At 42.9% G+C, this 13,764-nt stretch overlaps 1 protein-coding gene across 1 annotated transcript in view; it reads right to left on the bottom strand.

The window, feature by feature from the left end:
* Positions 1 to 13,236, bottom strand: part of LOC146693745 (uncharacterized) — a 46,450-nt gene extending 33,214 nt beyond the window's left edge. Inside the window, exon 1 of the mRNA XM_085478807.1 lies at positions 13,181 to 13,236. Within this exon, the coding sequence (XP_085334933.1) occupies positions 13,181 to 13,236 (56 nt within the window). The remainder of the gene's footprint in view (positions 1 to 13,180) is intronic.
* Between the last annotated feature and the right edge of the window lie 528 nt (positions 13,237 to 13,764).

Genomic DNA, 13,764 nt, shown 5'->3' on the forward strand with positions numbered 1-13,764 from the left:
AGATAATGTCACTTCAGAAAAGAATATAGCCCATATGATCTTCACTGCCCTATGCATAGCCAAGAAAACAGTCCTCATGAACTGGAAAAATAAAAATAATCTTAATTCTAACCAATATAGAAATTATCTATTAGATTACATTAGTCTTGACACAGCCTCTGCCACCACATTAGATCAATTGCTCTGGGCCCCTTTTATCAGCTCCATCACCTAGTGGGGGTGGGGGGTCATAGTTTGGTCCCGCCTTCACTGTTGTGATTGGTGAGGGGGTAGGGACAGGCTTAGGGCGTCGGGGGGTTCCCCGGAGGCATCTTCCTTGGGGGGCTCAACCCGGGGTAGCGGTCACGTCCGGTTGAGGGCTCTGTTGGCTCTCAGGTGACTGTTTCCTCGCGGCTGCGTGCAGCGGGGCTAGGGGAGGGTCTGTGCTGACGGACGTGGGTTACTGACCTGGCAACCTGGCTGCCCCTGGGTGGGTCCGGGATGGGCGTGAGGTTCTGGGGGCGCTCCGTCTCTGGGCTGGGGCCCGGGCCGGGCCTCCGGGGCTCGGGTCCTGGTTGGTGTGTTGCCGGGGTTGTGGGCGGGTGGGTGCATGGGGGCCCGGCCCTGGAGCAGGGTGCCGCCGGTGCATCGAGCCGCCTGGGGGGCTCTTCAACTGGTGGGGGGGATGGTCACATCTTGCAGGAGCTTTCTTCTCTCAGGAACTCTCTGCAGGAGGGGGAGATACAGGAGAGGTGGAGGAAGATCTCAGCCTGGGCGTTTACCGTCTTATGTAGTCTGGAAGATGTGTGGTTGGTGGGGTGGGTGCAGTTTTCTCTGTGGTGGGGTTGGGTGGACTGTCCAGGGATCTGTGGAGCCGGGGGGCGCTACTGCACTGGGCCCCGGTCTGATGGGCCTGGGCCCCCCTTCCCTGGCGGGTCGCGGAGGGTGGGAGTGCCTACTGGGGTCAGCGGGGGAGCTGGCCCCAGGGAGGGGTTACCTGCCCCTCCCTTCCTTCCCTCCCCATCTCCAGCTGCCTCCCTCTTCCCGCTCCTCCACAACCACCCACACATGCAGGGCCTTGGAGTGGGGGTATGTCACCAGGGTGCAGAGGAGGCTACCCCCCCCCCCCCCCCTGTCCCCTTCTGGCTGCCTCTGCCTCAATTTTATCCCACAACTTAGACATTCACATTATTCACACTCTCATTACACATACATATAGGATCTTGGGGGTGGGCACAATCACGGAGTCCAAATCACCATCAGGGTGTATACCTCACCCCTGACGTCGTTGCCCACCTCTCAATTTTAAATACACTTAGTCATTGAGGGTTAGCAGGAGGGACTATGCGCTTACCTGCTGCTCCTTGGCAGGTAGCTCCATGCCCTCCTGGGTTTTAATTGCACCTTAGAACACACATGCATCAACACTACAATGAGCGGGTGGAGGGAGGTTTGGAGTCTTCTCCCACCCCCGTTCTCTGCGGCCTGCTGGAGCGGGAGGGCTAGTAGGAGGAGTTGGCCGTCCGACTGCGGTCTGGGGTGTGGGGCCTCCCTGCTGCTGCGGAGTCGGGGTGGTCTGCCTCTCCCCACTGCAGGGAAAAGGGTAACACCACCTGGGTCTGGGTGCAATTCCCCCCTCCAGGGGCAAGGGTACCTAGACCCGGTTTGTAGAGTACGCTTGGGGAGTGTGATTGTGTGTACAGCGTCTCTTTATGTCTGTCTCCACGTTGGTTGAGTGTGGAGTAAGTGCATATGAGAGCATGAGGGTGGGAATGGATGTTTGTGTCTGTGTGTGCCTGTATGTCTGTGTCTATATGTCAGGTTGGGTATCAGACGCCACCTCTCTGGGGACACCTCAGGCCCTCCAAGGTTTGGAGGCCTATCTCCACCCACCACCACTTCCCCTGCCGGTGGCGGACTCCCTCAGGTGTCGGTGTGTTGGTGGTTCTTTGTGTCTGGGGGTGGGCGTCCGGGTACACACCGGCTCACTCCTTGGCGGCCGCTTGTCGGGGCCTGGGGCCTGGGGCTCGCTCGGGCCCCTTTGGAGGTGGGGTGCCCCCGGCCTCTCGGCCTAGGGCTCGGTCACTCAGGCGCAGCTGGGGGCCGGCGGAGCTCACGGGCGCGTCACTGCAACTCCCCCTGACTTCTGCTCCGCGGCTGCTGGGCGAGCCCTCATCTGGGACTCTCCTCAGCTCTTACTGGGACAGTGGCGCGGCTGCCCCTCTGTTGGTCTTCCATGGTCTCTTGTGTTTCTGGGGGCCTCTGGATGTCTGGAGTTTTGATCTCCTCCATACCCGCTTCACACCCTGGAGGACGGGGCTGTGGCCCCCCCACACTCCCTAGCAGATCATTACATGGAGAAACCTTTGGAATGCAAGCATGCTGATCCACACAGGTATGCACACATGGGTATTCACAGACGCGGACTAAAGCTTTCTTGGCTGCTGCCTCAAAGCACACTGTGCGCTGTCTATCTTGCGTGCTGCACAATATCGTTTATTACTTAGTAAATACTGATATCTATGACTAGCTAGTTTATTGTGATGGTGCTTTGTTTTCTCTATTATTATGTTGCTCTTTGTTGTTTGCTGTCTCCTCTGTTTGTTTTTGTTTGTTTGTTTGTTTGTTTTTTCTCCATACAGGTGACCCAGGAGTTTATTTTTTTTTTCTCTCTCTTCCCCCCCCTTCTCACCGTCTTTTCTCCCCTTTGGTTTTCTTTCTTTCTCTCCCCCTCTCTCTCTCATTCATTCCCCCTGTCCTATTTATTAAAAAAAAAAAAAAAAAAAAAAATGACAAAGGATGAACTGAAGCTCTGCCATCACGTAATGTCGCATACTGCTGTTTCTGATGTCATTTAAAAAAGAAAAAAATAAATAAATAAATAAATAAATAAATAAACTATTTCCAGCAGTGCAATATGAGTCCTAAGCATCCCAGAAACGACACAGAAAGTCATAAACTCAAACATAACTTTTAAAAACACCACTATAGGCTCATAAGGCCCTGATGGTAAAATACTATATTTCCGTAAAATGACGTCACTTCCGGTTTCGGGCAGGACATGGAGGACATGCGATAGTTCGCGCTGGAAGTGTTACAAACAGCTGATCGGATCGGCAAAGCGCGTTTCTGGAATATTATGTTTTTGTTGCTGCAAGTGCTTTTTATCCAGTTTTTGCAAAGCTATATGTGGAAGGAAACTGTGACTTAGGACAAGCTGATGGCATAAGATGTAAGTACAACTCCTCCGGTTTCATATGCAAAAAAAATTATTGCGCTAGCTCACGTGGTTGCAATGCTACCGGGATTTAAAAATAGTTGCGCAAAACAGAGCGTGCCTGCTCCCACCGGCTTTAAAGGGTTAAAGTCCGTTTGGCTCGACACCACCGAACAGAGGCAGCAATATAACATATCTAACATTAACAGTGCAGTGAATCCTGCTTGTGCCGTGATATTCAGGACTGCAAACCGAGCAGCATCACTGACTTTCAGTTTGTTGTGTTTGTGAAATATATGACTGACTTTAATTATTCACAAAATCATCACATTCTCTGTAAGATTAAAGTCAACTATTGAACGGGCGTATATTTTGAAGTAAAGGCCTTAAAACCAAGTTAGTACAAACATCACTAATGTCACATAACTTTCCCGACATGTGGCCAACAGTAATGTTTTAATATTCTTCATTATAAAAACATTTGCGCATAAATAAGTGACATAATATTCAGTACTTACTTCTGAAAGTTTACTCTTCGTCCGCTCCACTTCCGCCGTTTTTTTTGGGTTTTTTTCGACAAAATTATCCACACCACTGCCGCGCTATGAAGTCTGGGATATGTCGGGCCATGAAGGCTACACCGACCCATCCTTAAAATTCAGGGAAATTAAGGACGCATTTGAGGGACGCATTTCGAGCAGCCTTTGAATTGGGACAGCCTTTGTTGTATCGCTGTGACGTAATCGGCTTAAAATGAAGACCCCAAATCTGGTCATTGGTACTTCCTGGCTTGTGTAGTTACTGGGTAACAAAAGCTCAACACTGCCCCTAGTGTCCTGGAGCACTTCTGTTGTGTTTTGGAATTTGCATGTGTTTTAGATTTTCCATGTGTTTTGGAGTTTGCATATGTTTTGGATTCTGCACGTGTTTTGGAGTTTGCATGTGTTTTGGATTTTGTACGTGTTTGGATTTTGCATGTGTTTTGGAATTTGCATGTGTTTTGGAGTTTGCATGTGTTTTGGAGTTTGTACGTGCTTTGTCTCTAGGGGCCACCGTAAATATGTGACGTCTTGATGAATCGAGCAGATATTTGAAGTTTACACAGCACCATTCACGCATGAAAATATCTTAAAAGTTTATTTTGTGACCCAGAAAGAGTAATATTTCAAACTCCGCCACTCTGTGTTCCTCCACCACTGCCTCCTTTAGTGATGCGAGAATCATGAACGAATCGTTCAATACTCGAGAATCACTTTACTGACTCATGAATCACGATTCACGAGCCCAACTGACTCACTGACTCATCCCTGTTGATAATATATCTAGCTAATAATTAAAATTGTGGAGAAAAACACAACATCCAGTATCTTAACAAAAACATTTCTGCTCTGAACTGGAAGAAAAAACCCTGAGTAGAAGCTCACATCAAGACAATAGCTCCTCAGTTCACAGTAGCATCGATCTGCTAACATGCTAACAGCACATTTCAGACCGCTAGTCTTTGATTTTATTTATTTTCTGCTGTGTTTTACTTGCATCTATTTGAAGGAGTGAGTGTAAACACAAAATATTTTTTTATTTTATGTGCTGGAATGTGCAGGTTTAAATAGGTTTAAATGTTAAACAAATTTCTTCCAGTCAGAGAATGTTGCATATAATTACATTTTTTAAAAGATTAAAACTAATAAAACAAGTTTTATCACCTATTCAGGTTGTAATTCGTGTTTGTAAAAAGTAACTAAGTAATTAATTACTTTTGAAAATAAGTAATCAGTAAAGTAACTGGATTACTTTTTGGGGGAAGTAATTAGTTACTGATTACTTTTTTCAAGTAACTTGACCAACACTGGTGGTCTTAATGCATCATACACAAGTATAGATGAAAGTATACTTTGGAACTGACAGAAGAACAGACGTTGATCTTATAAGCACAAGAACATTTGTGGCTGGAACTTTGTACATGTCTGATGCTAGTTTACAGACATTAAAGAAAATCGTATTTTCACATTTTTATCCAAGTGGATTGATAAGTAAGCATGAAGGAAATAATACATTGAATCCATTTGCTTTGTTTTCAGTTGTGAAAAAATAGCCTGAAGTGCAGCTGCTGAGACACTCCTTCATATCAAAGCCTTGCCAAGTTCACATTTGGCTATTTTGACCCCATTTAGCCTATACATTGATTATTTTCTTCCCAAGGATAGATAATCCCAGAATCAATTCACTGCACCTTCACTAAGAAGAATACTGTATACCTTAAGAGGTCACATGCATTAAAAAATAAACTAAGAATGCATTATCCTTCTAGCATGTAAATGTTATTAATTCCCATAGCCTTGCCCCTTGGAGTGATTGAGGTGTTTACTCCGGTGCATATGTTTTATAAATCAGCAGTGGGTGAGCACCTGCTTAGTGTCCCATTCTTCCTTATTATGCCTGGCAGGGTGATAGAGCACATAGCAATAGATCAATATTCACCCTCACACACGCACACACACACCAAACAGGACACTCAGGCTCAAACAATGTGGATGCCACACCTTCCCACAGCTATGCATGGGGGGATGCACGTGAACATTAATAAACATGCACAAATAAATGCACAAGCACATTTGCATAAGGGGTTGTGCCTATTTGCCCATTTTCCAGGTTATGAGATGATTACCATCCCATTAACAACAGTTTTCCTGCCCTGCACAAACCCTCTTTATGCCATAGGTGCTATGGGGATGATGAAGCATTGTTATCAGGGGCCATGAATCATCCTCTTCCACAAATTAAACATGCAACGTCATAAACACATTATGGCAAACCTGCAGTTCAGGATAGATGTGTAGACAGGATTATGTGTGAAGGTGTCTGGGTGTATGTGTGAGTGTGGGTGTGTTTGACTGAGTGCCTAGTGTCCCAGTTAAGTGTAATAAAGCACAGGGCTAAAATAATGTGATGAGTTAAATGAGCAGACCATCCATGCATTCAAATCCCTCAATTCCCCACCCGCCATCCACCGTCTCCCTCTGTCTCTGGCTCACGGACCCTCTCTCTCGCTCTCACTTTCTCTCACACATGTATGTGTGTGTTGGGCGGGGAGTTTGGAGTTGGGCTTGGAGGTAATGTGATTCGACTGGAACGATTAATCTTGCTCAGGTGAGAGTGCGTTGGGAGAAACAGGGAGGGCAATAGGGAAAAGAGAGATGGGCAGCGATGGTAGTTTAAATATAAGTGGGGAAAGAAAAGAGAAGAGAGGGAAGCAGATGACGTATGGCTGGTGATTTCTTGTCTCCCACTCCCTTTCTGCCTCTATCTTTCTTCATAAGTTTACTACTCTTTTTTTACTCAGATCTAATCATTTCCTCCATCCTTTGATTCCATGTTACCTTTTTTCATATGCTTTTGTACAAAGGCCTGCAGTAATCAGTAGACCAACCAAATGGCAGCAACAAAATCATTTCACCTGGTAGACCTGCATACAATGCGCAGGCTTGTGCAAATACTGTAAAAGCACATTCAGGTGCACTTTATTCAAACTTTGAAGAATTTATGTGTTCAAATGCACAAAGACGCGCCATACATAGGTTTGTAAAGGCCACACTAATGTAGGGAAAGTAGAGATGTTTCAATAGGTTTAACAATGAAATCAAAAAGAGGCATTTTTATTGCTTTTCTGATTTTATTCAAGGGCAGTTTCAGTCTGTGATTTTAATTCATTTTCAGTCAAACAAGAACTTTAATTATGGCTGCTGGAAGCATTGCAAGTCCATCACTATGCATTCACCCTTTATTATTAAAGCAGGACTTCCAAAACAATTAGTATTTGAGGTTGAATAGAGAGGGGGGGAAATTAGAACTCAAAAGGGAAGAGGCACTGACACACTGACCAGTTTAACAAGATTCTTTAGGTAAAAGTTCTTTTTTTTTTTTTTTATTTAATCAAAACTTAAGAGTTTACTTACATTTGGCAAAGTTAAGGTAATCCATGAGTATTAGAATCCCTGAGCTTAGTGGATGGAATGAAGATGAAATCTAAACTAAGAGCTAATGGTATTACTGGCTAGGGTACAGTGTTGGATCTGTGCTAATTTCTTAATTTGATTTCCCTCCTCAAATAGAGCGAGTAATTTGTTTAGGCGACCAGAATTAGCCTAATTTAGCTGGTAAGCTCCTTGGCAGCAGTAATGGGGATAAACAGCTAGAAGAAACTGCAGCCTAATCATAGTGCGTCTGTCTAAATCTTTCATTTGCACACACACATACACACACCGACACACACAAATAAACTCATGTATATTTTTTTAGTTCCTCCCCTGTCTCTACATTCCACCATAATTATCTAGTTTAAAAATTACAGCTTCATAAGGCTCAATAGCTTGCCAACTAACCTGTTAGCCAAGTCAATTTGTACAGACAAACTCACACTATGGAATTATTGGCTTTTCAAGTTTTGCAACCCATACCAATACGATATCAGTTTGATATAATGAAATCATGTAGTAGTGCTCAATCAGCCAGATAGAGTTCTTCTAGAAAAGTACAGAAAAAAAAATCTCTTTCCTCACATAAGACAATGGCCGTTATCCAACAGCTATAATAACTTTGGTGTGTCAAGAGATAATCTCTATTAATACTGTAGCCGATGCTTTCTAAGAGGGCAAGTACACAGAGTGCACGGCATCCAATTTCGGAGCAAAGCCAGGCGATTTGAAATTGAAAGAGAAGCGGTATGTACTTTATAATGGAATACAAATGAAGGCGAATGGAAACAAGCTACAGATATAGTCCTCATAGTGATTTTATAGTTGGGATAGTACAAACACACACACACACACACACCTATACGCCCACATCACTTACTCGTGTGTGGATTGATTATACACTTACAATGGGTGAAAACATATGTAGCTATATGATGAGGCAGTTTAATGTGAGTGCAGAAACATTTAATGCATTCCAGCCTCATAAACACACAAGGGTTTCTAACTGGTTGCTTGGACTCTACACACAAACACACACAGACACACAAACTCTCTCCTGTACTGCACCAGAATGTTTCTGAGCATGTTTCCCAAGATAGAGATGTGTTATATAAATACAGGCATGCTGCTAAAATCAACATTCAATAGCGCACACACGCATGCACACACTCCAACCTGCTCTCCACATTTGTGTACACATTTGCACAAACAATCAATCCCTGTATCCAGGGAGAGGAAATGCGTGTATTAAATTTAGAGATCTCCCATATGGAAAAGAAATAGTAAAAACTTATATGTGATTACTCATGAAAGTGGCCACTTTCACATTACTTTCATACATTGTTTTAGTAAGTATCCAAAACATACAAGTTTCATTATATAATTTTTCAAGGGATCTTATATCTGTTTTCACTCTTATATGCTTTTCATACAAGTTTCACACAAGACAGATACAAACTTTATAAGATTTATATATATCTTTTCCATATGGGCTGCATCAAGGCAGTATATGGTTAATAAGCTAGTTCCCCATTACAATGTGTAAGTAAAGCACTTTGAGGCATCTCTTGTTGTAATTTGGTACTGTATAAAATAAAACTTGATTGAATTGCATTGAACTGATTGTCTAAATGTGTGTTTATACTCGCTCTGCTCTGTGCTCAGGTGCTTATGTTTTCTTAGGGGAATGCCGAGCTTTCTCTCAATTACCATCCTATATCTTTCTCATCCCTCTGCTCTTCTCTGCTTCCTACCCCAATGGATTCTCCCTTTTCCTGAAGCTCCTCCATCCTTCTCTCTAGCTCCTAATACTTTTCAATAAGTGCGCTATTTTAGCTGTTAGCACGCTGATTCACCTTCATCTATACAAGCAACATGCCCAGCAGGATGTTCACACACGTATGTGGCACTTCGTGTTTTGCATCTCACAGACAAAAAGTGTGGGCGGGATGACTGACATCTAAGTTTGATTGACATATACTGTAGCCCCAAGACAGAGCAAGCCAAAGAATCCTTTCATCCTTGGTAGGCCATTCTCAGAGTTTCTGCTTTTTATCTCCATGTTCACTCTGTGCTTTCATCAAATAATGAACTCTTTCACGTTCCCTTCACTTCTCTCTCAACTGCCTGTTATTTATAGCCTTTTGTTATCTGACTTGGTGCTCTCATTTACTCTCACATATGATTTTGCTCTACACAAACTTTTCCGTCACTGTTTTAGCCTCAACACCCCCCCCCCCCCCCCACACACACACACACACACACACACTCACACACACTTTCCCTCCTACGCCAGGTTCACGACCATACTGTTCCTCTCGAACGTTCCCTCTGTCATCTATTCATCATTATCACAAGTGATGGGTAAGCTGCAGCGGTACAATTCATAGTTGCAGAGCTGAGTGACAGCGTGTTGGCACTATTTGTGACATTCACACGTGCAAGCGGTTGATAACACGTTGCCTACCCCTTTATTTAACTGGCCACGGTTGAATGAGAAGTGGGGTTTCATTTTCACAGCGGTAACACTAAGTGGAGTTGTGGAGGAGGGAGGGCGTGTACACAAACACACACACATTACACACACGTGCGCAAACATAAATGCATGCATGAGCGAAAACTCACACATTCAATTAAACTTACATGTGCACATTTCTGGGGAGCTGTGACGCACCTGTCTTCTAGTGAGTGTATTAGTGCACACTACCTCAAAGTTAAAGGAGAGATTGCTGCTGAAAAGAATGAAACTGAACAAAGCTGGGATTTTAACAGCATTGTTCTTGTCTGAACCCCCCTAAAGAAACCTCTGGCTCTTCCTGACATGGATTTTGCTTAAAGCAAAAAGTCAAATGTTTTTGAACTCCGGTTGAACTTTGGAACTGAGTTTCCCTTAGCTTCCGTAACCCCAAAGGTAAGGAAAATAGCTCTGTGTTGCTTTAATGTCATAAATATTCAATGAGTCTTTTTTTTCCTTCATCTGCAGATCTCTGACTTTCATGTGACTTTTTCCTTTGTGTATTTCACAGGGGAGAGTTTTCAATTCTCAGCCAAAACCCGTTTGCTAAGGACATTTCTAGTGTAGAGGAAGATCAGCACCATGGATAGTTCCACACTCGCAAACAACTACAAGTACTCGATTTGCTTCATGGTTTGCGACTCGTTTCTGGCACCTGACATATTGGGAATGAAAGAATTTTGCATCACATGGATTTCATTTTTTTAGACCTCTTACAGGTGATTATTTGAAGTGAGTTTGTCTGCATACTTTGTTTTATTGGTCATATATTTTCTCCTGCTGTCTTTTGTTTTCATGCCCCTTTTTCAGACCTCTCCTGCCTATTAATTTACCTTCCAGCATTTGAGCTCAATGTTGCCCCTGTGTTTCATCACTGATTTGATTAAAGTTTTTAGGCAGGTATAAAGAAGAGCTTATGCTTCAGTCACACTGAGTAAAAACAGGACGGCACCTCTTTGCAGCTAGGAAAAACCAGCGGTTGCTCCGTGATTACACTGATTTTTTTCATGCTTGATGACAAATTGCAAGTAGCTGCGACATCCAGTTCGTCACCCAGAGGTTGAGCATGCAAACACTATCTACCTCTGGGTGAACATTTTCAGTCGCAAGGGAACTGCACAGGTTGCCTGGTGGGAGGCAACGTGTCTCCAACAATCTCCTACTTGGACTGACTGAAGTCACTCTCAGACAGAACCTGCCCACGGTGTGTCCCTTTGCAGCTCAGCTGTTTGGTATCTGGCTGTGTTCTGGTTATATTCCTGCATAAAAGCAGAGCTGGCGAGCCCCTATGTTATGTTAAACTGTCATCCTACAGCAATTACGTGACTGTTTATGGGGGTCAGAATTTCTAATTCAAACCTATGAGGTTCTGACTGGAGTCTGGTCCCCATCTTCGAAGCAATAAAGGGAATGAGATCGCAAATTCAGTGCACACGGTTGCTGTCTCCAACCACTGTTTTCCCTAGTGAGACTGTAGCTTTATACAAACCTTTGTGCATGTGCATGACTAGCACAGCTGTGTGTGTTCGTGTGTAAATGTGACACCAGAAGAGTTTTTATGGCTTCAAATGATTAATTTGAAAAGCCCCCACCCACCCCCACCCTCCATCAATTCAGAGCCCATGTCACAAGTGAAAATGATACAAATTAACGGATGAAAAGGACCTTGACAAAAGCGCTACAGTTGGTGGCCATATTTTTCTATGCGTGATGTAGACTGATTGAGGTGAAAAAGAGCAACAGCGATTGATGAGGGATGACAAGAAATGACAGATGTTGAGCTACTTGTTTATTTTTGTCATTTTATTTTGGGGCTTAATTTAAAGGTCTGTGTCAATGCAGCATTATAATATTTGGGGGGGTTTTTTCTTTTCAAAAGACGAAGTTTTACCCAACTCCTAAAACATCACACGATGTGTTTTAGGACTAATGTTACTTGGGTGCACAAACTCACTGCCATCTGATTCACTGAGCACCCGACGGATATGTTTATGTGTGTAAGAGTAAGAAGCTAAGCAGTTTCAGTATGATTTATGATAAGGCAGGGACTTGAGTTTCCCCTGATTTGTTTACTTTCTAACATGCCCGATCTGCCAAAACACACACACACGGTCGGACACACATGCAAATTAACACTGTCACTTTCAGAAATGAGATTGATGCGCAAGTAAACTTATTCTGAGTTGCCAACTAAATACTCTCACTGAGGATTTCAGTTAGTCTGTGGAGAAACGGAATTTATGGCTTCTTGTTAAATGCTACATGTATGAACACATGCACACTATGACTAGGCACCCTCTAACTGTAATCTTTCACCCTTTAACCTTTGAACTCAGCCAAAGTTCTCATTAGACTCAGGCAATGTTACTTTTATTAGCTCCTCTTTTCCACATATCCTCGTGAGTCATGGTGAATGCACATGAATTCTAAGAGTGAAAAAAGATCAGCGGCGAGGAAACACACACACACACAGCGAGACATCATGTTTAAAGCCATCTGGTTGTGCCAGCAGGACACAGAAGCCGCTCCTGTGTTTTCTCTCAAAGACAGACTATCTGTTTTTAAACCAGGCAATTGCCGGTCATTCTTGACAACTGCGTTATATCTTTCTAGTGTGTCTCAAATTCTCAGTAGGCATCCTTGTCTTCAATGACTTGCGTTAACCCTTTAAAACATATATGTAAAAAATATTTTAAAAAAATACAGAAAAGACTAACAGCAGGAACTAGTAGAATGAGATTTCACTGATGTTTATTCACACTTTTCAAGGTATTTCTGCTTTATTCGTTTCTATAGCTTGAAAGATAGTAAAAACCAGAGGAGAGATGATGGATTGCACAATATTAATTATCGACTGCAACAATAATAGGAGTAATAAACATAAAATGTGGCTACTAAAGTCACAGGTCTTCCTGTAAAATGAAAGATATTGACTTAATTTTTATTGCTTTTCATGCGTGTGCACTATTTTGTTACTAAGCACCACGTATAAGACAGGTTTTAGTTATTCAGCTGCATCTGTATTGGGCCCTAACACTCCTCCTTTACCACCTGCTCGCCTTAATCCAAACTGCTGCTACTCTGCTGCTGAACTGCTCCACATATTGTAAATCATTCTGGATCTGAGCACCTGCTAAATTTCCCCTGTGTTATTGTTAAACAGGTTGTGAAAGACAATGCCAAGTCTTATTTTTGTGCATCTCATATACTTGAAGTTGTGCAGTCGGTGAAAAACTTTGGAGAGTCACTCTGACAGATCTTCTAAAGAAATGATTACATTCGACACCAGAGCCCCTGTAAGATTATTATCATGAATAAATCATTTGAAAATATAAAATATTACACTATGTTAATCGTTTTTTGGGGGATAGAAAAGACAGAAAATCCAGAGTACATGGAACACAAAGGATTTAATGTTACAATCCTTTGTGCAATCATCCAGACACTGCATTCACATACTGAATCCTAATTCAGATTTTCAGGGAATGATGTACTTACTCCCAGATGGTGACTATAGAGGACATCACACAGCCACTATAAATCCACAAGACCATCAGGAAGCCCTATTCACCAGACGTCTTATCTGAATGTTACAGCACTGAGTGTGTTAAGTCCCACACTTAAGCTCCTACACACCAGGGTTATAGGGCTGGCACTTCCCGTCACATGTTGTGTTAAATTAGACCCATGACACCTGCAGGAGGTTCTGCAGTGGCTTCTGGCATCCCAGACCGAAACTTACAGTTAAAGGGTAAAAACTGGTCAGGGTATTTCAGGAAGATTAAATTTTATTTTAAGCCTTAAAATGTTTTGTGCTTTATTTTAGGTCTGAATCTACAGTACTAATAATTATAATAAAGAGGTTTATGGATTATATTGCGTGGGTGTGTAAAAATATGAAGATGATTATGACAGGGTAATACTGCTTCAAAGTTAACCTCTTCTGTTAACTCTTTTATATTCCTGTCCCTGTAGATACATCTTGATTTAGATAGCATATATACCAGTGAATAAAAGGTGTCAGAAGATATATAGTGAAAGAGAATGATGAGAAGCAACAGCGGAGCTTTTTATTTCTGGCT

Source organism: Copadichromis virginalis, linkage group LG14 (assembly GCF_057382275.1).
Source record: "Copadichromis virginalis isolate Kocher_CV1m ecotype Utaka linkage group LG14, C_Virginalis_male_GT1.1, whole genome shotgun sequence".
In the NCBI taxonomy this organism is placed as follows: domain Eukaryota; kingdom Metazoa; phylum Chordata; class Actinopteri; order Cichliformes; family Cichlidae; genus Copadichromis; species Copadichromis virginalis.